Genomic DNA, 27,519 nt, shown 5'->3' with positions numbered 1-27,519 from the left:
GAGCCAGGCCTGTTTTGTACTTTTTGTAGAGATGGCGTGGTGGGGAAATCTGGGCCTTGCTATGTTGCCCAGGCTGGTCTCGAACTCCTTAACTCAAACAATTCTCCCGCCTAGGCCTCCCAAAGAGCTAGGATTACAGTTGTGGGCCACTACTCCCGGCAGGTCTTCATTGTCCTCCTTTCTGAAGCATGCCATCTCCTGGCTGCCTAGTCTTGAGACTTAACCTCTGGGCCTCCTGATGCCCACCTACTAAACTGCTATGCAGATGAAGATGCTATTCGTCTTGCACATCTCCTCTGGGTCAGGCACCACCGGGCAGGACGGATGTTCTCACCTACTCCCGCAATGCCCCAGTGTTGAGCCGTAATGGAACAGTTTAATCCACACCACCGGCATACATTAGGTGCTCGGTCCAGGCTAGTTCTCTTCCCTTCACTCATTTCCCCACAAAGCCCCTTCGTGGCTGGGGCCTCCCAGGTGTGCTGACTCACCTGTCTAGAGGAACGGACTGCGCCAGGGCTTGTAGCGCTCGGGCCCCGCCACCCCCTGTCCCCGCCCGTCCCGGGCCAGCGCGGTGCAGCCGGGGTCCTGAGCTGCCCCAGGCGGGGAGCAGCGCAATTATCCTAATTACAGCCCGGCCTCCGCTGTGGTGGCGAGCGCGGCCACGCCGTCCCGAGAACGCCCCCGACCCAGGGCCGGAGCGTGGGAACCGCCGTGCCCTCTGCCCCGGGCGGCGGCGGCAGCCGCGTCGGGGACCCGCCCGCCCGCCAGGCCGCGATGGGCGATAAGCCCGCCCCGCCGCTCACACCCGCGGCTAATGACCTGGCTGCGCTCGGCGCGCTCTGCCCCCCTTTCATCTGCCCCTTTCATCTGCTCCCTCCCAGCGCCCCGCGCCCATCAACTCCGCATCCCCATACCTGGGTGGGGACAGCGGCGGGGCCCGCAGCCCCTACTGCCAGGAGCAGCGAGTGGCCAAGCGCGTGAGGAGGTTCCAACGCGCCCAGGGTGCAAAGGAGGGAGACTCCGGGTGCCCGGCCCGCAGGGTCCACGCACACCCGCTCATTCATTCATCAGTTAGTTCGTCCACGCACCCACTCACTCAGTCACTCGTTCATTTATTCACGACACAAACGTTTTCTAAGTATCCGCTAGTGACAGTTTCCTTTTCTGTAAATTGGGAATAATAATACTATGTAGGCCAGTTGTGGTGGCTCATGCCTGTAATCCCAGCACTTTGGGAGGCCGAGGCGGGCGGATCACGAGTTCAGGGGTTCGAGACCAGCCCGGCCAACATAGTGAAACCCCGTCTCTACTAAAAATACAAAAATTTATCTGGGCGTGGTGGCGAGTGCCTGTAATTCCAGATACTCAGGAGGCTGATGCAGGAGAATCGCTTGAACCCATGAGGTGGAGGTTGCAGTGAGCCGAGATCATGCCATTGCACTCCAGCCTGGGCGACAGTGCATGACTCTGTCTCAAAAAATACATACATACATACATACATACATACATACATACATACATAAAAATAATAATAATATGAACGTCACAGGATCATTCTAAAGGTTAAGATGGGCGTGGGGAGGAAAGAGATGGCTCATTTATTAAGTACTTGTTCTCTCCAAATACTCACTAGCTCACACTTCTCACAGCAGCCCTGAATTAGGTAAAACCCCGTTTTACAGACGTGGAGACTGAATCGCCAAATAACAGGAGTGTCAAATAACAGGAGTGTCAGACTTTTGTCCTTTGAAGCAGCTCCCACTACACCACAAAGTGAGTACGCAGTTAATGTCTGTTGCACCAAATAAGAAAAATAATCACTATAAAAAAGAAAAAACATAAAAAAAGAAAAAGAACACTATTGCATTTGACTATAAAAAAATTAGAGCCGCCGAGGTGTTGATGCCTAAGAAGAACCGGATTGCCATTTATGAACTCCTTTTTAAGGAGAGAGTCATGGTGGCCAAGAAGGATGTCCACATGCCTAAGCACCCGGAGCTGGCAGATAAGAATGTGCCGAACCTTCATGTCATGAAGGCCATGCAGTCTCTCAAGTCCGGAGGCTACGTGAAGGAACAGTTTGCCTGGAGACATTTCTACTGGTACCTTACCAATGAGGGTGTCCAGTATATCTGTGATTACCTTCATCTGCCCCCGGAGACTGTGCCTGCCACCCTACGCCGTAGCCGTCCAGAGACTGGCAGGCCTCAGCCTAAAGGTCTGGAAGGTGAGCGACCTGCGAGACTCACAAGAGGGGAAGCTGACAGAGATACCTACAGAGGGAGTGCTGTGTCACCTGGTGCTGACAAGAAAGCTGAGTCTGGGGCTGGGTCAGCAACCGAATTCCAGTTTAGAGGCGGATTTGGTCGTGGACGTGGTCAGCCACCTCAGTAAAATTGAAGAGGATTCTTTTGCCTTGAATAAACTTACAGCCACAAAACCTTAAAAATTTTTTAAAAATTTTAAAAAAATTAAAAAGGCCAAGCACAGTGGCTCATGCCTGTAATCCCAGCACTTTGGGAGGCCAAGGCAGGAATATTGCTTGAGCCCAGGAGGCTGAGGCTGCAGTAAGCCAAGATTGCACCACTGCACTCCAGGCTGGGTGACAGAGGGAGACCCTGTCTCAAAATAATAACAAATAAATAAAATTTAAAATACATTAATAAAAAAGAAATATACATATTTTATATATATATATAAAAAAGAAAAACAGCCGATATTTCTGGAGCATTTATGCTGTGCCAGGCACTGTGCTAATTACTTTCTATGCATTATCTCATTTAATACTTGCAAAAACCTCAAAAGCTGGGCATCATTATGGTATTCCCATTTTACAGATGAGGAAACTAAAGCAGAGAGAATATGTCACTTGCTCAAGGCCACACAGTTAGCAGTGGCTGAAGCCAGGTTTGCACCCACCCAGGCAGGCAGGGCCACCGAGGCTCTTCGCTATGCAGTCGAAATACGGCAGCCCCACTGTTGGGCGCTTCGGCTCACACCTGTAATCCCAGCACTTTGGGAGGCTGAGACGGGCAGATCAGGAGGTCAGGAGATTGAGACCATCCTGGTTAACATGGTGAAACCCCATCTCTACTAAAACTACAAAAAAATTAGCCGGGTGTTGTGGCAGTCTCCTGCAGTCCCAGCTACTCGGGAGCTGAGGCGGGAGAATGGCGTGAACCAGGGAGGCAGAGGTTGCAGTGAGCTGAGATTGCGCCACTGCACTCCAGCCTGGGTGACAGAGCGAGACTCTGTCTCAAAAAAAAAAAAAAAAAAAATAGAGCAGCCCCCTCTCCTCCCCATCTCTCGGTGTCCCTTCCAGCCTAAGCTTAGGCACAGAGCCACTGAATGCCTTCTCTTTGGCCCAGCTGCTTCTCTCCCCAGGGACCAGCTCAAAATTCTCAGGGTGTTCCCTGAGATCTGGTTTTGAGATCTGGTGCAGAGGAAAGGCATGAGATAGAGATGGGTAGCCTGAACTTTTAAACTCTCCAGGCCTCCATTCCTCAGCTACAAAATGAGGTCAGCAGTCCTTGTTCTGTTTCCCTCACAGCACTGTGGCCCATTTGTTGTTCTTTAGTTTGCTAATTTCCTTCATTTACTGGGAACATTTCTTTTCCTTTCTTTTTTTTTTTTTTTTTTTTTTTTTTAGACAGAGTCAGTCTGTTGTCCAGGCTGGAGTGCAGTGGCACAATCACGGCTTGCTGCAGCCTCGACCTCCCAGGTTCAAGTGATCCTTCTGGCTCAGTCTCCTGAATAGCTGGGAATATAGCCACCCGCTACCATACCCGGCTAATCTTTATTTTTTGTAGAGATGGGGTCTCCCTATGTCGCCCAGGCTGATCTCAAACTCCTGGGCTCAAACAATCCTCCCACCTCGGCCTCCCAAAGTGCTGGGATTACAGGCATGAGCCACCATAACTGTCCTACTTAGAACATTTCTTGAGTGCCAACTATGAATTTGGTGCAGGGCTAGGGAGACTAACCATCCAGGTTTGCCCAGGACTGAGGAGTTCCTAGGACGCAGGATGTGCTGAAACTGAGACAGTCCTCAGCATACCAGCATGGTGGGTGTGTACTGGGTACTGGGGATTTGTGCTGGGTACTGGGGATTTGAGGAGCATCATGGCCTGGGCCTGGCCTAGTCCCTCTGGAAACTGGAAAGGCTCCTGCCCACAAGGAGGGATGCGCCATGCGAGCTGTTGGCACTGGGAGCAGGGAGAGGGTGAGGTACCCTGGCAATGTGCTGTGCTCAGCTTTTTCCCAGTTCCCTGGCTCCAGGCCCAAGCGGATTCGGCAAAGCAATCCTACCCATTGCCTGGCTGGGAAAGTCAAGGCTGGAAGTGGCTTTCCCACAGCAGCTGCCATGAGTCAGTGCCCAGGGGCAGGGTGGTCAATCCCACCTCCAGTCACCCACTCCCCATGTGAGCAGGCCACTTTACCTCTCAGAACTGCCTCCCATCCTTACCTGGGGGTGGAGAGGAATGGGACTGGGTGATCACCAAGCCTGGTAGTGACCTTCTGTTTCAGAAAACCTTTCCAGGAACCCTCCACTTCACCAGGAATTCAAAGGCACTGGTGCCTACCAAGAACTTGGTCACTGCTTAGTTTTTGGCAATAACCAGGTGAGGACATGTCAGAAAGCACCTAGAAAGATGGGCTTTTGAAATCAGACAGAACAAGCCATAACCCCAAATGGTCACTGAACCTCTCTGAGCCTCATTTTCCTCCTCTGTAGAATGGGAGCAGTACCACCTACCTCTCACTGTAGTGGGAGTGAATGAGATCCTGAAGATGAGGAGACAAACCAGATGCTCAGGACACACCAGTCCCCTTCCTGCCCCTCCACCATCTGCTACTCGGTGACCCAGCTGGCCTGGTCTCAGCCTGATAGCCCCTTCGTCCGCTCTCTGCCTTCTCCTCTATTCACTAACAAGCCTTCATTGGCTGCCTACCATGTGCTTGTCTTTTTAGGAACTCAGGTGAAGCAGACAGATTTTTTTTTTAAACAGACTCTCTGGCCGGGCACAGTGGCTCAAGCCTATAGTCCCAGCACTTTGGGAGACAGAGGCAGGAGGATCTCTTGAAGCTAGGAGTTCGACACCAGCCTGCACAACAAAGGGAGACCTTGTCTTTATTAAAAAAAAAAAAAAAAAAAAAAAAAAAAGGAATCTCCTTTCCCTTTCTTATAGGGGAAGTCAAGGCAACTTCTGGGAGGAGAAAGAGCAGCAGTGGCCATGGCCCCTGGGAAAATAGGAGACCAGTTCCCTCATACTGCCCCTTTCTTGGACTGTCACCCTCTTCCTGGAGGCCCTTTCCCTTCAGCTGCTGTCTCTCATCATCACTAACATCCCCCACCCCCAGCCTCCCCACCCCACTGCTCCTTCTGTTCAGACATCTCCTCCCCCAGGGAGGCCTGCCCTGGGTCCCCAGGCAAAATTAACTATTTCTTCCCCCATGAAGTCTCAGCAAAGTTTCTCCTTCTCAGGGCCTCTACCTCTTATCTTTGTAGCTTGCAGGGTCTAGCTCATTGTTGGCAGCCATGAGTATGGAGAGAGGAGAATCAGAAGGTAAGGTTTGGGCCTAAGTCTACATTGCAGTTTGGGAAGTTAACAAAAGAATTCCTGTCCACTCTGTGCCCAGGCTGTGACATTCCCTCCAGAAAGGGAGAAGGTGACAGAGGAGAGGAAGTCGCCAGGGTAGGGTCCATTCTACATCCTTCCAGTGTCTTCCTGTGTAAAAGGAAGGTGTAAAACCCCTTGCCCCTGTTTTACACCCTGAGGCTGGCTGTCAGCAGCCCGTCTCCATTGGTGGGAGCCTGCTGGAATGGGGGAGTTTCCCAGACTGGGATGCACACGTGAGGGCATCAACTTTGCTAGGAGCAGTGGGTCTCCTCGAGGAAAGTCATTTCCTTGTGTGTGAGGGGCTTGACCAGATGTCCTGAGAGTCCTTCCAAAGGCAATCTTAGGATGCAGAAATGCTGAGATTTCTACATCTTCATTTCCAGAATCTGTGGTCTGAAATGGTTCTGTCCAATGTTATAGCCATGAGTCACATGTGGCTATTGAGCTGTTGGTATGTGGCTAATAAAAATTGTGGTGTAAGGCTGGGTGCAGTGGCTCACACCTGTAATTCCAGAACTTTGGGAGGCCGAGGCAGACAGATCACCTGAGGTCAGGAGTTCGAGACCAGCCTGGCCAACATGGTGAAACCCCATCTCTACTAAAAAATACAAAATTAGCCAGGCGTGGTGGCACATGCCTGTAATCCCACTACTTGGGAAGCTGAGGCAGGAGAATCACTTGAACTCAGGAGGCGGAGGTTGCAGTGAGCCAAGATCACACCACTGCACTCCAGCCAGGGCAACAAGAGTGAAACTCCATATTAAAAAAAAAAAAAAAAAAAAGGTGATGTAAGTAAAAAATACACATTGAATTTCAAAGATCTAGTACAGAAACTGTGAAATGTCTCATTAATCGTTTGTGTATTAATTACAGGTTGCAATTATTAATTACAGGTTGCAATGATATTATTTTGGACATACTGGGTTAAATAAAATTTGTTATTAAAATTATTTCACTTGTTTCTCTTTACTTTCTTAAGCGTGACTACTAGAACATTTCCAATTTCATATGTGACTCACATTTATATTTCTTTCTTCTTCTTCTTCTTTTTTTTTTTTGAGACAGAGCCCAGGTTGGAGAGCAATGGTGTCATTTCGACGCACTGCAACCTCCGCCTCCCAGGTTCAAACGATTCTCATCCCTCAGTGACATGAGTAGCTGGGATTACCGGCACGTACCACCACACCCAACTAATTTTTGTTTTGTTTTGTTTCGTTTTGTTTTTTCAGTAGAGATAGGGTTTCGCCATAATGTCCAGGTTGGTTTCAGACTCCTGGGCTTAAGATTCGCCTGCCTCGGCATCGGAAAGCGCTAGGATTATAAGCGTGAGCCACTGCACCTGGCCCACATTTATATTTCTATTTCACAGCATGGTCACCCAACTAAGCCAAGACTTCCCTGGGCTCCTATTAGCTTTGGGGGTGTGAGAGTATTATTCTCTTCCTAGAAGAGAAACACCAAACCCTGATACCTTATGAGAAAGTGCTGTTTCCTCCTCCCAAATAAAGACTACCCCAAATCTCCTCTTCTGCCTTAAGGCTAGTTGCTGGGGAGGTGAGGAACAGGACCCATCTTCTCATGCTATTCTCCCTCCCTCCACAAAGAAAACAGAATTCAGGCCAGGCACAGTGGCTCAGGTCTGTCTCTAATCCCAGGGCTTTGGGAGGCTATAGTGGGGGGATCACTTGAGGCCAGGAGTTTGAGTCCAGCCTGGGCAACAAAGTGAGACCCTCACTGCTACAAAACAATAAAAAATAAAAATAACAATTAGCGGGGCATGGGGTCACTCTCCTGTAGTCCCAGCCAGTCTTGAGACTAAGGAGAGAGGATCACTTGAGCCCAAAATTTCGAGGTTACAGTGAACTATGACCACATCACTACACTCCAGCCTGAGTGACAGAGGGAGACTGTCTCTAGAAAAAAAAAATAAAAAGAGAAAACAGAATTCAGACAGGACTGGGAAATTCCTTCCCAGGCTTGGCTTCCAGCCCAGCAAGAGCCAGGCTGTCGCACCCAAAGGAAACCCCCAGCTGCCCCTTCCTGCCTGGCCCAACCCTGCCCCCAAAGTCTAAGCCATGCTGGGAGGCCCCTGAGGAACTACAGGAAGCGTCCTCCCAGCTCCCCCATCCCATAGGCCCCAGCCAGGACAGTACAAGGCTGAGCATTTAAGAGGGCACATGACTCTCCCCCCAGGGAATTTACACATCAGCCAGGGGGGTGGGGCCAACCCACAGAGTAACTGGAGATGATCACACAGTAGCCTCCATCTGCTGGGAAACAGCAGGCCTTTAATGAAATGTGGGTAGATGCAGGCACTGTGTCTCCCTGCCCCACCTCCACCAATATTCTTTTCCTCATTTTGAGAAGGAAATGAAGACAGGGCACAGTGGTTAATAGCAAAGCCTTAGCACTCAGTCAGGCATAAGTTTAAACCCCAGTTCAGCCGTTGCTTGTTGTGTGACTTTGAGCACTAACATCCCTAACTCTGAAGAAATTCCTACCATTGAACTGAAACCCATTTTCCAGTGGTGTCCACCCACTGATCCCAGATTTGTTTTCTCAGGTGACCCAGAACCTTCCACTGCCATTGCCTAGTGAGAGTCATTTAGAGGCCTGAAGACAGTGAGATCAAGGGCCCCCAGAGGCTTTCCTTCTCTGGGTTAGCATTCCAGATATTTCCTTGGAGTGCCTCCATCCTGCCCACCCCTCACTCTACTGGAACCCCCCCAGGAACTCAGTATGAGAGGCAGACCATTGTGGTCATTAAGTGGGTGGATTCTGGAGTCAGACAGCTGTGGTGTAAGTCCTGGTTGCACCTCTTTTTAGCTGTGTAGTCTTGGGCAAGTTACTTCACCTCTCTGTGGCTTGTTTTCAGTTTCCTCACTTCAAAACAGAGACAATAATAGCTCTGATGGGATTGTTGTATTGTAAGGATGAAGTCAGTTAACACATGTTAAGCCTTAAAACAGTGCTTGGGATATAGTTTTGCTCATATGTCATCTATCATGTGCATTGTGATGGAGTGCCCTCCCCACTCCATTACAGTTGATTGGTCCAAGGGGAGGCTTGACCTAAGCTGGGCCAATGAGTCTTTTCCCAGGGATTTTTAGATCTGAGATGCAGAAAATGGAATCAGTTTTTCACCATTATCTTGAAGATGCAAGCTATAAAACTCAAACTTTTTCTCTGCACCATGAAGAAAATCAATGTGCTATGAAAGAGAAGGAAGCTAATGTGCAGAAAAAAGGAAAGACATGAGACAGAACAAGAGAGTCCTGGTTTCAGTTGCTCCTAAATACCAGCTCAATCCCAGCTCTTCTTAAAACGTCATTGTTTGCAACAGTGTTTGCTGTATAACAAGGACTTCAAATTGTTACGGCTTAGGGCTTAAAGCTGGAATTGTTTATTAGCTCATGATACTATATGCTGCAGTTTGGCTGGGCTCAGTTGGGTGATTCTTCTGCTCTTATCTCCTGGGCTCATTCATGCAGCTGTAGTCAGCTGATGGCTTAGCTACAGCTGGATGGTCCAGGGTGGCCTGAAGGTGACCTAGCATTTACCCCATGTTCTAGGTCCTATGGGGATAACAGAGTAGAGAAAATTAATATTTACCAAGTCCTACTTTGTGTTAGGTCAATGATGGAAATTTTAGTTGCATTATCTCATTTAATCCTCCTAATTGCCTGGTCACATAACTCTGGTTAATATCACCCCCATTTTACAGATGAGGAAACTGAGGTTCCAAGAGAAATAATTTGCCTAAAATTTCAAGACCCAGAGGCACAGAGTTGGAATTCAAGCACAGGACTCCTGAGTGTCTGCAGAGCTCATGCTCTTGCACTGCACCATCCTGCTCTTCCCACACCAAAGAGTAAAACTTAGCTCTACCTGTTTGCGTAGTGTCTCAGAAAACAAAAACAAAAACAAAAAAACTTGGCTCTTCCCTCATGCTGCTTAAAGTGTGGCCAAGTAGACTGAGTGGATCCGACATCCAACGGTGTCAGATTCAATGACATTCATTCAGTAAAGGTTCCCCCATACCTATTTTGTACTGGGCATCATGTTAGCTATTAAGGATGAGGAAATGACTCAGACACAGGATGCAGCAGCAGCAGCAGCGTGGAGGAGGAAATGATTAATCCTGCCTGGTTTGGGCTCAGCATTGACTCGTTTATCAGCCTGACTCTTAAGGAATGGGTGATGCTGGTGAGGAAACGCAGTTCAGAGCAAACTCCCCTTTCCACAGATGTGCAAGAAGGTCTCTGAGTCCCAGTTATGTGGTAATCAGAGGTCAAGTTCATCATCTGGCCAGATGCAGTGGCTCATGCCTGTAATCCCAGCACTTTGGGAGGTTGAAGCATGAGGATTGCTTGAGGTCAGGAGTTCAAAACCAGCCTGGTCAATATAGTGAGATCCTGTATCTAAAAATAATAATAATAATAATTTTTAAAAGAGGGAGAGAAAGGAAGGAGGAAAGATGAATTGGTCCCAGCCAATTACTCCACAGAGTCAGTCTCATATTGAGGCAAGGGGACCAGCCTTTTTTACCCCTCACTAGTCTGTCCCCAGGACTGGCAAGGACTAGGGCTGGAGAGATGGGAAACTTCTATTTGGCTGAGGACAATTCTCAAGAGAAGGGGGCAGCTGAGATTGTTAGTAGTCTACATCATGACAGCTGGGAAAGGGGATCTGGACAGGGCAGCAACAGCATCCATTCTGGGAAGTCTCGGTGTACTTACATTGTAATTCACACAAACAACTTTACAGGCACAAGCCAACTCACTTTTCTCTCTTTTATGTATTTAAAATGCACACATTAGGGGGTCACACGAGGAAACTTGCTTGAGTTCGGGACTTGAGATCAGCCTGACAGCAGAAGACCCCATCCCCACAAAACAAAAAAAGAAAAAGAAAGGATAAGAAGAAAGAAAGAAAGAGAGAGAGAGAGAGAAAGAAAGAGAAAGAAAGACGGAAAGAAAGAAAGAAAAAGAAAGAAGGAAAGAAAGAAAGAAAGAAAAGAAAGAAAGAAAGAAAGAAAGAAGGAAGGAAGGAAGGAAGGAAGGAAGGAAGGAAGGAAGGAAGGCAGAAGGAAGGAAAAGAAAGAAAGAAAGAAAAAGAAAGAAAGAAAGAAAGAAAGAAAGAAAGAAAGAAAGAAAGAAAGAAAGAAAGAAAGAAAGAAAGAAAGAAAAGAGGAGGGAGGGGAAAAAAAAAAAGGCTGGGTGTGATGGATGGTGCATGCCTATAGTCCCAGGTACTCCAGAGGCTGAGGCAGGAGGATGGCTTAAGCCCAGAAGTTCAAGACTGCAACTTGTGCCATTGGCATATATCTTTCCTAATTTCAGCTATGATTGTACATTATTATCTAGTCCAGGATAGGAGTGCCAAGACCCTGTCTCAAAAAAAAAAGAAAAGCAATATTAAATTATACACTTTGTACTTTGTATATAGTGTAAGTATATGCTTTTTCCATATACTGCATATATGTTTTTTCATATACTGCATATTACTATGTAGCATACGTAAAAACATACCTATTACTATAAGGATTGAACTCACAAAAATGTAATATGCTCCTTACTGAATTTTTTGGTTTTTTTGAGACAGACTCTTGCTCTGTCACCCAATGGCATGATCTGGGCTCACTGCAGCCTCTGCCTCCTGGGTTCAAGCAATTCTCCTGCCTCAGCCTCCCAAGTAGCTGGAACTCCCAAGTAGCATGCCATTACATCTGGCTAATTTTTTTATTTTTATTTTTAGTAGAAATGGGGTTTCTCCATGTTGGCCAGGCTGGTCTCAAACTCCTGACCTCAAGTGAGCCACCCACCTCAGCCTCCTAAAGTGCTGGGATTATAGGCATGAGCCACTGCGCCCAGCCTCCTGACTGAATTCTTAAGGACCGCACATGACTTTGCCTTACCTGCTGATTTTAGAACTTAATGCCCTTGCCTCCTTTACGTGTGACTCTACTACAGCTGATTGAGCCCCTCCTGACTTCCCTAATCTCCCTCTTCCACAGGGTCACAGGGTTTTGGTCCTGATGGGCCATGCAGGGTGACTTCCTGGCTCCAGTGGCTTACCATCCCACTTGAGACACAACCCAAACTCTTGATTTGGTGCCCCAGTGATCTGACCCTTGCCTACCTGCCTGATGGTCGATGCTCAGCTCACCGCCCTCTAGCCTCAGGGCTGTCATTCAGTTCTTCAAACCTAACAGATTTTCCTACCTGGGCACTTGCACACACTGCCTTCTTTGCCCCAAACATCTTCCTTCTCTTCATGGCAGAGTTGGCTCCTCCTCCCCGTCAGAGTTCAACCTGTTGACACCGCTCTCGGAGGCCTTCCCTGACCCTTCTTTCTAACATAAGTTCACATCACCTTGCTTGTTTCCTTCCCAGCCCTTGACAGTTTGTAATTGTTTGGGTTTTTTTCCACTCGGTTCTTGACTCTCTTGTCACTAAATTGTAAGCTCCATGATATCAGGGAGTGCCTGGCGCACAGTAGGAGCTCAGCAACTGTTCTTTTGAAGGAAATAATGAATGAATGAATGAATGAATGAATTCACTGCCATGCCCCAGCAAGTCACCTCAAATCCATTCCATACTTTCCACTGGCAAAAGAGAAAGTTCCAATAGAAGGAGCATCCCTTTCCCGCTCGGAATGCTTCCATTGTCCCTCCCGACCCACAGAGGCAAGCTGACAATCACTTGCCTGAGCAGGCAAGTGTAGGGCATGAGGTTAAAAGACCCCGGTTCAAGTCCCACTCTTGTCACTTGCTAGCGAGGCAACAATGGCCAAACCAAGCCTCTCTGAATGTCAGTTCCTTTCTGTAAAATGGGGGAAACACCTCCTGCCATTTCTCCCTGGGTTGCAGTGAGATGACACAGAAAGCTCTGCACAGATGGTTTTCAGTGTTCTGAGTCCTGACTTTCAAAGGTCTTCACCCTTCACGACTGATCTCTCCCTCTCTCAACACCCATTTTTCCTGCCTCACCCAGCTACTGGTACTTCCTGAACGTCACTCTGTACATTCACACCGTGGTGCGTTCCCTCAAAAGTTGTGCTGTTTGTTTGGAGAGCCCGTTTCCTGCCTTCTTCATCTGTCCAGATCCTGACCATCCTGAAGTTCCCCTGCCTCTGGGCTCACTTTATCTCTGATGTCTGCTTTACACCAGTGAATGTCTTCCTCACTGCACTCTGAGCCCCTTCTCTGGGTCCTAACTGCTAATCCCAACACCACACTGTACTGCTCCATCTGGACTAGGTCCTGTGCTCAACGATGGGACTTCACAGTGGAGGAAGACCCCCCTCCACCTTCAAGAGGGCCACCATCTATTGGGATCAGAGAGGCTGAAAAGCACTTGACCACTTATTTGCAGGCTAGGAGAGCCGAGTGGTTAGGTACACTTGCACTGATGTCAGACATACCTGACTTTGAATCTCAGGATGTGTGGAACAGAAACCTAACTAAAATGGCTTCATTAAATAGGGGGTGATTTTTTCAAATAGTTAAGAAGACCAAGGTAGGAATCCAGGGCTGCTACAGAGTTTCCATGGCACATGGAGGATTCAGGCTTCAACTAGATTTCCCTCTGCCTTCCTTAGCATGGGCCATCATTTTTCTTCTCTGTACCTGTTTTCTCATTTATAACATGGGAATAATAGTATCTTCCTTATAGAGTTGTTGTAAATATTAAATGAGTTGATGTATGCAAAGAACTTAAAACAGTACCTGGCTCTATATTAAGTGCTCTATAAGTGTTAGCTGTTATTGTTACTATTATTCTGTCCTTATGCAGAAAAAACAGCTGCTGCTTTTCTAGGCATCACATCCTCATCCCTGGCAGATAGAGGAAAGGCAAAGCACAAAAAGTTAGTGCTGGCTGAAACCATCTTTGTTTTTCCCTTCAATTGAGGGGAAATCTATGTAATATAAAATTAGCCATTTAAAAATGAACAATTCGCTGGCATTTAATGCATTCAACATGTGTGTGCAACCACCAACTCTATCAAGTTTCAAAACATTTTTTATCACCCCTAAAGGAACCCTTGTATGCATTAAGCACTTGCTCCCCATTCTCCCTTCCTCCCAGCACCTGGTAACCACCGGTCTGCATTCTGTTTCTGTGAGTTTACTTGTTCTGGATAGTCCCATTTGTTTTCAAAGAGCTTTCCAGGAAGCCCCACCCAGCCTTTTCTGCTCAGACCTCATTGGCCAGGAATGTGTCTGATTTTTAGGTGGGCAAATTGATGCCCTAGACAAAATCAGCATCTGTCATTCTACTTTTTTTTTTTCCCTGAGACAGAGTCTTGCTCTGTCACCCAATCTGGGGTGCAGTGGCACGATCATGGCTCACTGTAGCCTCAACCCCTTGGGCACAAGCACTCCTTCTGCCTCAGCCTCTCAAAGCACTGGAATTACAAGTGTGATTCACTGGGCCCAGCCTGATTTACTTATTTATTACTTTTAATTGTTTATCTCTCCACCATCAGAATATCAGCTCTACACGGGCAGGGAACTTTGCCTATTTCATTTAGACACCTAGACCAGTGCCTGATTCATACTGTATCTCATTAATATGAAATGTTATCAATTTTAAAAGATTATTTATTTTGAGACAAGGTCTGTCTGTGTTGCCCAGGCTGGAGTGCAGTGGCACAATCTCATCTCACTGTAACCTCCACCTCCTGGGCTCAAGCCATCCTCCCACTTCAGCCTCCCAAGTAACTGGGACTACAGACAGATGCCATCATGCCCAGCTAATTTTTTAATTTTTTGTAGAGACAGTATTTTGCCATGTTGCCCAGACTGGTCTCCAACTTTTGAGCTAAAACAATCCACTCACCTCGGCCTCCCAAAATACTGGAATTGCAGGGATAAGCCACCATGCCTGGCCTAAAATATTTTTATTTTGGAAAAGTTAAAGTGTGAAAAAAGATTTTTGTGTCTTAGAATCAATAAAATATGGTTGTAGGTTCTCTAAGTATTAAAATGTGGAATGAGGCAAAGCACAATGGCTCACGCCTATAATCCTAGTGTTTTGGGAGGCTGAGGCTGGAAGATTGCTTGAGCCCAGGAGGTCAAGGCTGCACTGTGCCACTGTACCCCAGCCTGGTTGACACAGTGAGACCCTGCCTCTAAAACAAAACAAAACAAACAAAAAGTTACTTAGTGTGTTAGTCAATGATAAATGCTGAGAAAAAATAGAAAGTAGAGCAAGGTAAGGCTCATTTGGGGGATGGAACAGAGACAGGTTGCTATATTAATATACAGTCGACCAGTATCTGTGGGTTTTGCATCTGTGAATTCAACCAATCTCAAATTGAAAAACAAAAATTGTTTTAAATTGTGTCTAGGCCAGGTGCAGAGGCTCATGCCTGTAATTCCAGAACTTTGGGAAGCCAAGATGGGAGGATCACTTGAGCCCAGGAGTTCAAGACCAGCCTGGGCAACATAGCAAGGCCATGTCTCTACAGAAAAGAAAAAGAATTAGCCAAGCATGGTGGTGCATGCCTGCGGCCCCAGCTACTCGGAAGTCCAAGGTGGGAGGATCACTTAAGCCTGGAAGGTTGAGGCTGCAGTGAGCCATGCTCATACCACTGCACTTTAAGACCCTGTCAGAAAAAAAAATAAATTATATCTGTACTGAACATGTACAGACTTTTTCCTCTTGCCATTATTCCCTAAGCAATAGAATATAACAGCTACTTACATAGCATTTACATTGTATTCAATATTACGAGTACTCTAGGGATGATTTGAGGAATACCAAAGGATAATGCACAGGTTATATGCAAACACTATGTTATTTTATATTGAGAACTTGAGCAAATGAGGATTTTTGTATCCATGGGGAGTCTAAAACCAACCCCCCATGGATACCAAGGGACAACTATCTATTGCTGTGTAACAAATTACCCCAACACTGAGCAGTTTAAAACAACATACATTTAGTATATCGGTTTCTGTGGGTCAGGAATCCAGGAGTAGCTTAGCTAGGTCATTCTGGTTCAGGGTTTCTCATGAATTTGCAAACAAGATGTTGGCTGGGGCTGCAGTCATCTGAAAGCTTGACTAGGGCTGGAGGAGCTGCTTCCAAGATGGCTCACACATACAGCCATTGGCAAAAGGCCTTAATTCCTCTCTGACTAACGGCAAGAAGCCTCAGTTCCTTGTCACGTGGGCCTCCACATGGGCTGCTTGAGTATCTTCACAACATGTCAGCTAACTTTCCCCAGGACAAGTGATTCCAGAGTGAGAGCAAGGAGGAACCCACAATATCTTTTATGACCAAGTCTTGGAAATGAGACCATCACTTCCGCAGTATTCTCTTAGCTGGAAGTGAGTCCCTATGTCTATCCCACATTCAAGGAAAGGGAAATTTAAGGGAGAAGTATCAAAGAATTTGCAGACATATTCGAAAACCACTACAATTAAATAGGGTGCTCAACATAAGAGAAAGGCAATATCGGCCAAGCAGATATGGAAGGCTCTTTCCTCTATCTAGCATGCTCTCCTACTCACCTCCATGTCTGCTTGGCCAATTCCCTCGCCTCCTTTAGGTTTTTGCTCAAATGTCACCTTTCTCTTATGCTGGTATTGTTGGGGCAGGAGTGCATGCAGGTAAAGGGGAAGAGGAAAGTGCCACCTGAGAGGCAACTAGCAGAGCTGCCACATGCCTGCCCTCCATCACTAGCTGTGTGGCTCTGTGGTCACTGTCCATTCTGAGTTCCAGTTCCCTCCTCTGTGGAATGGGAATGACAGAAGTAACTATTTACAGGTTTATTATGAGGATTAAATAAGATAGTATCTGTAAAGCATCCAGGCCATGTCTGGTATACTATATTCAGTAAACATTAACTAATGTTATTCTTGTTACAATCAGGTGCTGTAGCCTCAATCTTTTTACATTTTTTTTATTATTTATTTGAGACCGGATCTCACTTTGTCAGCCAGGCTGGAGTGCAGTGGTGTAATCATGGCTCACTCCTGGGCTCAGGTGATCCTCCTGCCCCAGCCTCTCCAGTAGCTGGGACTACAGGCATGAGCCACTGCGTCCAACCTGTAGCTTCGTTCTTCTCATCTGAGCCTCAGGTACAAAGGTGCAGATCATCAGCTGGGGTCTCTTAGAGGACATGGCCCTTGGGGGATGTGGTAGAAATATCTCCCCTCCTCTGCAACACAGAGAAAAAGTGGCAGAGGAGAAAAACTCTGCCTGCCAGTCAGCCCAGACCTCAGCATCAGAGAAGCCACCAGGTCTGAGTGTAAGTCTGCTAAGCTGCCTGGGGGTGTTGGGAGCCTGGTCAGCTATGGACCAGGAAACCAATTCAGAAGTTCAAGAATGAGATCCTCCCCACACCCTCTCCTGAGCCCTCCAGTCTCAGTCAATCTCTAGACAGTATTTGCTGAGGCCTGTCTGAGTCCCTTGCTGAGTGCTGGAAATGCGGCAGTCGGCAAGAGCAAAACCCAAGAGGTATCAAATCAAGTGCCCATGCCAGTCAGGACCTGAGGTCTTTGAGGGAGGAAGAAGTCACCTAGGGTGGATCCTCCAGTGTGTCCTCAGAAGGGGGACTGGACACAGGGAGGGAGAGGAAGGGACTGCATCCTCGCCCCGCAGCACAAGACAGAGCTCAGGGCCCAGTGCCTTTCACTGGGTCAGTACCCACCTGGGCCAAGGTCTACCATGGTCCTGTCTACTCGTGCTTGTAAAGGTGTGGTTTACAGTAAAAGCAGCTTAGGTCAGTGTGAAAGGCTCTGCTCCAAGGGCTACAAATGTTGCTTCCACTCCTGATTCCACCGCACACACACCACACATATATACCTCAGCAATTCCAACCATTTTCTGGGTCTCAGTTTCCTTCTCTGTCAAAAAGTCTTTGCTCAAACATAAGGACAGTAAGGATAAGGATACTAACTGTGAGTCTTGGGATTACAGTCATGAGCCACAAGGATAGCAAGTTTTTCTGTGCCTAATTTATTCATTCAGTAAATACTTATTAAGTCCCTACTGTGTGTCAAGCACTGTTCTGATGCCTTGGAAAGACAGTGCAGAGCAAGATTTTCAATGTCTGTGCTCACTGGGAGCTGACCCAGTGGTGGGGAATCATTCTGTGAAATACAGTCACGAGTCACTTAACAATGTGCATATGTTCTGAGAAACATGTTGTCAGGTGATCTTATCATTGTGCAAACATCATGGAGTGTACTTACACAAACCCAGATGGCACAGTCTACCACGCACCTAGGCTATACGGTATAACCTATTGCTCCCAGGCTACGAACCTGTACGGCACGCTATGGGCTGAACCTTGTAGGCAGTTCTAACACAATGGTAAGCATTCATGTACCTAAACATAGAAAAGGTACAGTAAACATATGGTATAAAAATACAGTAGGCCAGGTGTGGTGGCTCACGCCAGCACTTTGGGAGGCTGAGACAGGTAGATCACGAGGTCAGGAGATTGAGACCATCCTGGCTAACATGGTGAAACCCCATCTCTACTAAAAATACAAAAAATTAGCCGGGCGCAGTGGTGGGTGCCTGTAGTCCCAGCTACTTGGGAGGCTGAGGCAGGAGAATGGCGTGAACCTGGGGGGTGGAGCTTGCCGTGAGCTGAGATTGCACCACTGCACTCCAGCCTGGGTGACAGAGCAAGACTTGGTCTCAAAAAAATAAATAAAATAAAATAAATAAAAATACGATATAGGACAGGCACAGTGGCTCACGCCTGTAATCCTAACACTTTGGGAGGCCAAGGCTGGTGGATCACTTGAGGTCAGGAGTTTAAGACCAGCCTGGCCAACATGGTGAAACCCCGTTTCTACAAAAAATACAAAAATTAGCCAGGCGTGGTGGCAGGTGCCTGCAATCCCAGCTCCTTCAGAGGCTGAGGCTTCAGAATCTCTTGAATCCAGGAGTTGGAGGTTGCAGCAAGCCGGGTTCACGCCCTTACACTCCAGCCTGGGCAACAGAGCGAGATTGTGACTCAAAAAAAAGGAAAAAAAAAAAAAAACAGTACAAAAGATTTTTAAAAACTGGTACACCTATATAGGGCACTTACCACAAATGGAGCTTGCAGGACCGGAGGTTGCTCTGGGTAAGAGAGTGAGTGGTAAGTGAATGTGAAGGCCTAGGACATCACTGTACACAACTGTAGACTTTTTAAGCTACACTAAATTTATTAAAAAAGATTTATTTCTTTAATAATAACCTTAGCTTACTGTAATGTTATATACTTTTAAAAAACTTTTAAACTCTTTTGTAACAGCACTTAAAACACAAGCACATTGTATAGCTTTTCCTTCTTTCTCTTTATTTATTTATTTTTTTGAGACAGAGTCTTGCTCTGTTGCCCAGGCTGGAGTGCAGTGCTGTGATCTTGGCTCACTGCAACCTCTCCCTCCTGGGTTCAAGTGATTCTCCTGTCTCAGCCTCCCAAGTAGCTAGGATTATAGGCACGCGCCAACATGCCTGGCTAATTTTTGTATTTTTAGTAGAGATGGGGTTTTGCCATGTTCGCCAGGCTGGTCTCGAACTCCGCACCTCAGGTGATCCGCCCTTCTGGGCCTCCCAAAGTGCTGGCACTACAGGCATGAGCCACCGAGACCAGCTTTTTTTTTTTTTTTTTTTTTTTAAAGACAGGGTCTCACTCTGTCACCCAGGCTGCAGTGCTGTGGCACAATCCTGGCTCACTACAGCCTCAACCTCCTAGACTCAGGCGATCTTCCCACCTCAGCTTCCCAAGTAGCTAGGACTACAGGTGCATGCCATCATGCCTGACTAATTTTTTTTATTATTGGTAGACACAAGGATCTTGCTATGTTGCCCAGGCTAGCTTCAAACACCTGGGCTCAAGTGATCCTCCTGCCTCAGCCTCTCAAAGTTGTGATTACAGGCGTAAGCCACCACACGCAGCCCACTTTTGTTCTTTACATCTTTATCCTATAAGCTTTTCTCTATTTTCAAATTTTTTTAAATTATTTTTTTGTTAAAAACTAAGACACAAACACACACATTAGCCTGGGGTCAGGATCGTCAACATCACTGTCTTCCACCTCCACACCTTGGCACACTGGAAGGTCTTCAGAGGCCGTAACATGCAGCTGTCATCTCCTGTGATAACAGTGCCTTCTTCTGCAATACCTCCTGAAGGACCTGCCTGAGGCTGCTTTATAGTTAACTTTTTTTTTTAAGTAGAAGGAGTACACTCTAAAATAACAATAAAACATATCGTAAGTACATAAACCAGTAACATAGTTGTTTATCATCATTATCAAGTGTACTGTACATAACTGTATGTGCTATACTTTTATATGACTGGGGGCGCAGTAGGTTTGTTTACACCAGCATCACCGCAAACTCGTGAGGAATGTGTTGCGTTATGACGTTAGGGTGGCTACAAGGTCACTAGGTGATAGGAATTTGTCAGCTCCATTGTAATCTTATAGGACCATCGTCTTGACCCAAATGTAATGCAGTGCATGACTGTATGGTGGTAGGTGCTAAGGACAGAAGCAAAACAGAGGAAGGGGACAGAGAGGATAGAGGGTGGTCAGGGAAGGTCTTGTGGCTGTTTGAGGGAAGGGCATTCCAGGCAGAGGGCACAGCAAGAGTCCTGAGAAGCGAATGTGCTTGGGGCATCCAAGGAGCCTCGAGGAAGCAGTTTATGGAAACTCTAGAAACAAATGAGGTCCGACCATAGCGACTCTTTCAGAGCAAAAGCCAGATCATGTCACTCCTCTGCCAAAGTCCTTGCAAGGCCTCAATGCAGTTGGCCTCCCTCCTACCCTCCCGGCCCCACTTCGCTCTGTCCACACTCCCTCAGGGCTGCGGCTCACCCCTGCTGAAGGCTTCCTCCTAACTCAGAGGTCCTTAACCAGAATCACCCGCAGGGCTTATTAAAACACAGATGCTGAGTTCCAGCCCAGTTTCTGATGTAGAAACTGATTTGTGGCTGGGATACGGCCCTAGAATGTGCATTTCTAATGGGGTCCCTGGTAAGGCTGACACTTTAGGACTTATTGCTTCAGTTTTAGAAGTGCTGCTCCAGCGTTCCCTTGCTGATACCGCTTTTTTTTTCTTTATTCTTTTTAGATGAGTCTTGCTTTGTTGCCCAGGCTGGGTGCAGTGGCAGCCATCTGGCTCCACTGCAACCTCTGCCTCTGGGTTCTGGCGATTCTCCTGCCTCAGCCTCCTGAGTAAGCTGGGACTACCAGGTGCGTGCCACCCACCAATGGTGATTTTTGTACTTTTTGTGAAAGTGGGGTTCACCATGTTAGATAAGGCTGATCTCAAATTCCTGACCTCAGTGACCTGCCCGCCTCAGCTCCCAAATGCTGGGATTACAGGCCGTGAGCCACCACACCCAGCCTGCTTTTGCCCCAGATAACCCTTAGGTACTACAAACACTCCCCTCTCCCCACACTTTAACCCTCCAGCCCCCTCTATTTTTCCTTTTTCTTGTCTTTTCTTTCAAGCTTCCCTTTTCTTTTTGTTTTTCTGGTTTTGTTTTGTTTTGGGAGTCTCTGTCCACTTAGGCTAGGTGATGGCACTATCTCATTACTGCAAACTCCTCAGGTTCAGCAATTCTCCTGCATAAACCTCCTCCATTAGCTGAGATTACAGGTGTATTATCCACACCCAGTTAGTGTATGTTACAGAGGCAGGGGTTTCACCATGTTGGCCAGGATGGTCTCAAACTCCTGACCTCAGGTGATCTGCCTACCTTGGCCTCCTAAAGTGCTAGAATTACAGGCATGAGCCACCATGCCCGGCCTAAAGAACATCTTAAACATTAGTCATACACACTTTTTTTTAAAAAATGGAAAATCATCTGGTGGTGCAATGGCTCCCAAATGCTGGTGTCCTAAGACCAATGATGGCAGAATAATTTTGTTTTGTTTTGTTTTGTTTTTTGAGAGAGGATCTCGCTACATCGCCCAGGCTGGAGTGCAATGGGGTGATCACAGCTTACTGCAGCCTCGACTTCCCAGGCTCAAGTGATCCTCCCACCTCAACCTCCTGAGTAGCAAGGATTACAAGTGCACACCACCATGCCAAGCCAATTTTTTATTTTTTATTTTTGCAGAGACAGGGGTCTCAAACTCCTGAGCTCAAGGGATCCACTTGCCTTGGCCTCCCAAAGTGCTGGGATTACAAGCGTGAGCCACTCCCCTGGCCTGCTTGTTGATTTTTTGAGACAAGATCTCTGTCGCCCAGGCTGGAGTGCAGTGGCACCATCATGGCTCACTGCAGCCTCCACCTCCAGGGCTCAGTTAATCCTCCCACCTCAGCCTCCTGGGTAGCTCAGAATACAGACAGGTGCCACCATGCCCAACTAATTATTTAATTTTTTATAGAGACAGGGTCTCACTATGTTTCCCAGGCTGGTCTTGGACTCCTGGGCTCAAGCAATCCTCTCACTTTCACCTCCCAAATTGCTGGGATTACAGGTATGAGCCACCGTGCCCAGCCCAGAGTGATTTTTTAAAATACAGATTCTTGTGGTTTAAAAATACCCTCGGAGAGTCTGTGTCAGGAAGTTAGGGTTGGGCAGAGATTTTTTGTCTTTCTCAAAGCACCCACTCACCCACCTCTTACCCCCTACATCTCCAGATAAGTGTGAGGTATGGCCAGGTTTAGGAATTCCTGTGAGAAGCCTTACCTGTAGAGAAAGATTCGGGGGAATAAATTCCAGGGTGTAGCTTTTTACACTTTGCAAAAATGTGACCACACCCATGGTCATTTATCACTTCCCACAAGCTCTCCGGTTGGCCAGGCAAGATCACCATCTCCCTTTCACAGAGCAGAAAGCTGAGGCCCCGGGGTATCAAGTGATACTCCCTGCTCAACACTCAACAGTCACAGCTGGTTGGTGGTGGAGGTCACACACCTGCGGGTGGCAGAGATATGATTAGAGCTTGGGCCTCTGGCTGGGCGCAGTGGCTCATGCCTATAATCCCAGCACTTTGGAAAGATGTGGTGGGAGGATCACTTGAAGCCAGGGATTCAAGATCAGCCTGAGGCCCTCCTCACTCCCCCATGCCGCCCCCACTCTCTCCTCTATTTTAAAAAATAAGAAGAAGAAAGAGGGGAAAAAAGACCTTAGGCCTCTGAATTCTCACTCTAGGGCTCTCCCCTCTCCATCACCTGGATAAACCCAAGTTCCAGGAAGTTCTGAGGACGCCACTGAGGGAGGAAGGGCAGAGAAGGGAGAGAGAGTATCAAATGCGTGGAAGGCAAGGTTCTGGGAGGCTGTTTCCTGGCCACGGGAAAGACTCCAGTTGCCCTAAGGACTTGGAAAACACATGGCATTCACAAGGTAACTCTGACTGCCTGTGACCTCTGGACATCCACTTTCTCTTTGTGTGCTTCTCCTCATCACCAAAATGGGGCTGATAATCCATGTCCTGCCCCCAACAAAATACTTGTAGAATGTAAAGCACTCCAAAAGTCCAAGTTATTATTGCTGTTATCAAGGGAAGGCCCTTTGGGACAGAACTTAAACAGCCTTTCTTTCATCTGAGGGACACTTTTGAGCATCTACCACGTGCCAGGCACTGTGCGGGTCACTGTACACACATGCCCTCACTTACCCCTCACAAAGGGCCAGTGCTGCTGTTCTTTACCTTTTACAGATGAAGAAACTGAGGCTCGCTGAGAGTTGCAATTCATTCCATCATTAATTCATTCACTCAGCTTTTACTAAAAGCCTGCTCGGGGCCAGGCTCTGGGCCAAGTGCTGAGAATAAGAAGATGAACAAGTCCTTCAGGAGACGTGCCCATAAATTAATTTAATAACAACTAAGTACATGCTTCAACAGACAAGGTGCAGTGGGAACTAGAAGGGGAACAACAGGTTCTCCTGGGGGTTATGGGGATGGACAGCTGACCTCCTGCGAGGACCCTGCACCGCTAAGGTGCATGCGCCCTCTGTAGCTGTGCAATCACAAAGGCTGGGCTCGAGTCTCACTTGGATCAAGGCTTTGCTGTGTATTTCCAAGAAGCCTCTTCCGCCACTGAGCCTCGGTCTCAATCTGGAAAGTTAAAAGGTTGCCTAGGCCTGACATCCTGCAGCTCTCGAGGGGCCAAAAACTCTGGCCCTCCCACCCCACCTTCTGGTCAGTTCAAGCTCGACCCCAGCCAAGCCTCATTCCGAAGCCCTGAAGGCCAGACCGAATCCCTCGGAAAGTGCCAAATACCCCTCCCCAGGGCGGTGCTCAGAGCCTGGGGCGGGGCCGGGGTACCAAGGGGGCGGGGCTCCAGCGGGGGGCGGGGCCAAGACCTAGATGCAGACGTGCGCGGCCCGCCCAGAAGCGTCTCTCCCAGCCAATGAGCGTCCGAGGGCGGGGAAGCCCCGCCTCTGGGTATAAGAATACGCCGAGCCCCGGTACGCGGCGCGGAGGTTTCGGAGCGCTATACGGTGCGGGCCTTTGTGACCTGGAGCTGCGGCCGCAAGGTGCGCAGTAGTGGGCTGGGCCGGGGCACCAGTCGGGTTTGGTTTTGCTCCGCCCGGCCGATCTGCAGGGACCGCACGGTGCCCGGGTCTCCCGCCGCAGAGGAGCTGCTGCCCCGGGCCGGGGGAGCCGGCGCTGACCACCGCGCACTGTCCCCGCAGGCAGCCGGCCCGCCGCCATGGCCGACCACCTGATGCTCGCCGAGGGCTATCGCCTGGTGCAGAGGCCGCCGTCCACCGCGGCCGCCCATGGCCCTCATGCGCTCCGGACTCTGCCGCCGTACGCTGGCCCAGGCCTGGACAGCGGGCTGAGGCCGCGGGGGGCTCCCCTGGGGCCGCCGCCGCCCCCGCAACCCGGGGCCCTGGCGTACGGGGCCTTCGGGCCGCCGTCCTCCTTCCAGCCCTTTCCGGCAGTGCCTCCGCCGGCCGCGGGCAGCGCGCACCTGCAACCTGTGGCGACGCCGTACCCCGGCCGCGCGACCGCGCCCCCCAACGCGCCGGGAGGCCCCCAGGGCCCGCTGCCGGTGCCTAGCGCCGCAGCCCCGCCGCCGCCCGCGCTCGCCCTGGGCGGCATGGACGCCGAACTCATCGACGAGGAGGCGCTGACGTCGCTGGAGCTGGAGCTCGGGCTGCACCGCGTGCGCGAGCTGCCCGAGCTCTTCCTGGGCCAGAGCGAGTTCGACTGCTTCTCGGACTTGGGGTCCGCGCCTCCCGCCGGCTCCGTCAGCTGCTGAGCGCGGCCGGCGCCCGCCCGGCGTGCCCGAGAGGAGAAGGGGCCCGACTGCCCGCCGGACCCCGCACGCGGCGACTGGGCCCCGCGCGCGCCCTCCGCGAGGGTGGAGTCGGCGGCTGTGTGCTCGGGGCCGGGCACCGGGCTGGGATCCTGGCGTCCCTCCAGGCCCTGCCTCCTGCCGGAGGACAGTTTGGCTTCACTTCTCTGACCCCAGCCTCGGCGGTAAAGTGAAGGAGACTGGACCAGCTTCAGCTTTCGGACTCCGGTTCTTGGATCGTGTTCTTTCCCCCTCGCCTCCCTCTCCCCCCAATCTGAGCCATTGCAGGCCTCTGCCTGCTGCCCTCTCTCTCCTCGGAATCGGGTCCCCAGAGCCACCATCTCCTGAGCCTCCCACCCCGCTGCCTGGGCCCAGCCGTTGCTGGGCCTCCCACCTCAAGGAGGGGAAGATTGTACAGCCCGAACCCGTGGAGCAATGCCCTATCTGGCCAACAAAACCAAAATAAAACTGGGTCACTTTACAGTCTTGCCGTTTTCATTTCCTTATCACCCCGAGCCCTGACTATATTTAGCTTCCAAAGTCCCAAGGCTGCTGAAGACAGTGGATGGCATGGGGGCCACAGTCCCCAGCAGTGCCCAGGAGAGGAAACCGACAGTTTCTTTCAAAAATATCTTGTGGGTTGTGCAATTGTTATGTCACAACCTGGAGGGCAGAGGCTGCCACTGGGTGGTGGGGCAACCCACTGGACTTCCCAGCTCCTAGGGTGGGGGGAGCTTGGTGCTCTGCCAGAGAGGAGCTGGGTGGCACCGGGTTCAGACAGCCTAGCTTTGGACCCTGACTCTCCCTTGCCCAAGGCACCATCCGTTCTGATTTCTGAGGCTGTTTCCTAGAGGGAGATGGTCCGCGTCTCCTCAGGTAGTTATGCTGCCGTTAGCACAGTGCCAAACACCTGGGCAGTTCTCAATAAGTGACAGCAATTATTATTCTACAAATTGGTGCTGATTTTATTCCAGGCCCTGTGTCAACTTGGTGCATGCTCTCATGGAATCACAGTCCAGGTGGGAGGAGGCGGCTAACAGGCCTGGAAATAAACTAATCTTGCTGCAAGGAAGACTGATGAGTTCTAGAAAACAGTGCTTAGGCAGCACTTTGGGAGGCCGAGGTGGGCAGATCACGAGGTCAAGAGATTGAGACCATCCTGGCTAACATGATGAAACCCTGTCTCTACTAAAAATACAAAAATTAGCTGGGCGTGGTGGTGCGTGCCTGTAGTCCCAGCTATTTGGGAGGCTGAGGCAGGAGAATCGCTTGAACCCAGGAGGCAGAAGTTGCAGTGAGCCAAGATCATGCCACAGCACTCCAGCCTGGCAACAGAGTGAGAGTCCTCAAAAAAAAAAAAAAAAGAAAGAAAAGAAAGAAAACAGTTCGGAGGGGATGGGGGAGGGGGATTGTACAGCCAAGACAATAGACTGGCCAAGCAGGCACACCCAGAGGAGGGAGCAGTTTCAGCTATTAATAGTTGAGGTTGGGGTCAGTTCAGGCTTCAGGGAAGCAGTGACATTTGATGTGATGAACAGAGCCTTGAGTGATGAATATGTTTTTAGGAGAGAAGAGCCTGTTTCAAGGCAGGAAGGCACACAAGTACAACAAATGTTTGGGGAAGGTGTGGGGTGTCTAGAAGGTACAAGAAAGGTCAGATGACTTTACGACAACTTTGTGAGGCAAGCACAGTCCTCATTCTACAGATGAGGGATGTGGAGTGGGCCCAGGCCTGGCAGGATTTGGCCTCGGAGTCCTGAGCACCAGCGTGAGTTCCTGGCCACCCTCTGCTGTTCACTCTGGACAAATCCCTAGGTGCTTCTGAGATGTGGGGAGAAAAGCTGGGAAAGAGATTGAAGGCAGGGAGGAGGCTGGGTCAGAGACGCTGCGGACAGTGCTAGGACGGGTCGTGGGGCATTCTCTAGGAAAGCGTGGATTCCAGGGACACTGGAGAGGAACACCAGGCCGAGACCTTCTGTCCCCAGCAGCTGGGCTTGGTTCTCAAGCCAGGCTTTTTTGTGGATGTGACCCTCCATCAGCCCGTGAGTTCTCCCAGGACCTACTGTGCTCTGAAGCTACGAGGATGGGCATGTGGCTGATGACAGAAGGTGTTTGGCAAATGAGTAAAGGTCTCCCTAAGACCATGGGATTTCTGGGACAGGATGAAGAGAAAAAGGAAGAGAGGCTTCTGGGAAGGGACTGGCCTGAGCTCTGGGCTCAGAGAGGCTGGCGTTTGCTACCCCGCCGCCCCGCTGCTTTGCCCAGAACCCCAGGCCAGAGACAGAAACCATGGGGCTGAATTAGGACAGGAGGGTTTAGCCCTGAGCTGGACACTTCCCTGATTCCCTTCTCTCTGGTCCTCAGTTTCCACACCAGTAAAATGGGGCTAATATCCCTGCCCTGCTACATTACAAAGCAATAAGCCTCACAATTAGTAAGGAACAAATTCAGAGATGGGTTGATAAGCAGTTGGTAAACTTTGAAGTGCTCTCCATATGGAAGGGATTACAACGAAAACCCCAACACCTGCCTCTTTCCAGAGTTAAAGGGGAAGCGGAGGAGGGAGTCCAGTTGCTGAGCTCTTCCCTCCCCCATCCCTCCAAAAGAGACTGCTGAGAAGTGGGACAGCAGACCGATGGACACGGGAGAAGATGAGGCTGGGGCAGCCCACC

At 49.2% G+C, this 27,519-nt stretch overlaps 1 protein-coding gene and 1 pseudogene across 1 annotated transcript; both read left to right on the top strand.

The window, feature by feature from the left end:
- The first annotated feature begins 366 nt into the window (after window positions 1-366).
- On the top strand, window positions 367-2,438 carry LOC101014567 (annotated as a pseudogene).
- Window positions 2,439-24,019: 21,581 nt separating this feature from the next.
- CITED4 (Cbp/p300 interacting transactivator with Glu/Asp rich carboxy-terminal domain 4) lies at window positions 24,020-25,330 on the top strand. Its single transcript, XM_003891670.3, has one exon. The coding sequence runs from the start codon at window positions 24,257-24,259 to the stop codon at window positions 24,809-24,811; it is 555 nt and encodes a 184-aa protein (XP_003891719.1). The 5' UTR covers window positions 24,020-24,256; the 3' UTR covers window positions 24,812-25,330.
- The last annotated feature ends 2,189 nt before the right edge of the window (window positions 25,331-27,519 follow it).

This window comes from Papio anubis, chromosome 1 (assembly GCF_008728515.1).
Source record: "Papio anubis isolate 15944 chromosome 1, Panubis1.0, whole genome shotgun sequence".
In the NCBI taxonomy this organism is placed as follows: domain Eukaryota; kingdom Metazoa; phylum Chordata; class Mammalia; order Primates; family Cercopithecidae; genus Papio; species Papio anubis.
The sequence above is the reverse complement of the archived record's forward strand: the minus strand, read 5'-3'. Positions and strand labels throughout refer to the sequence as shown.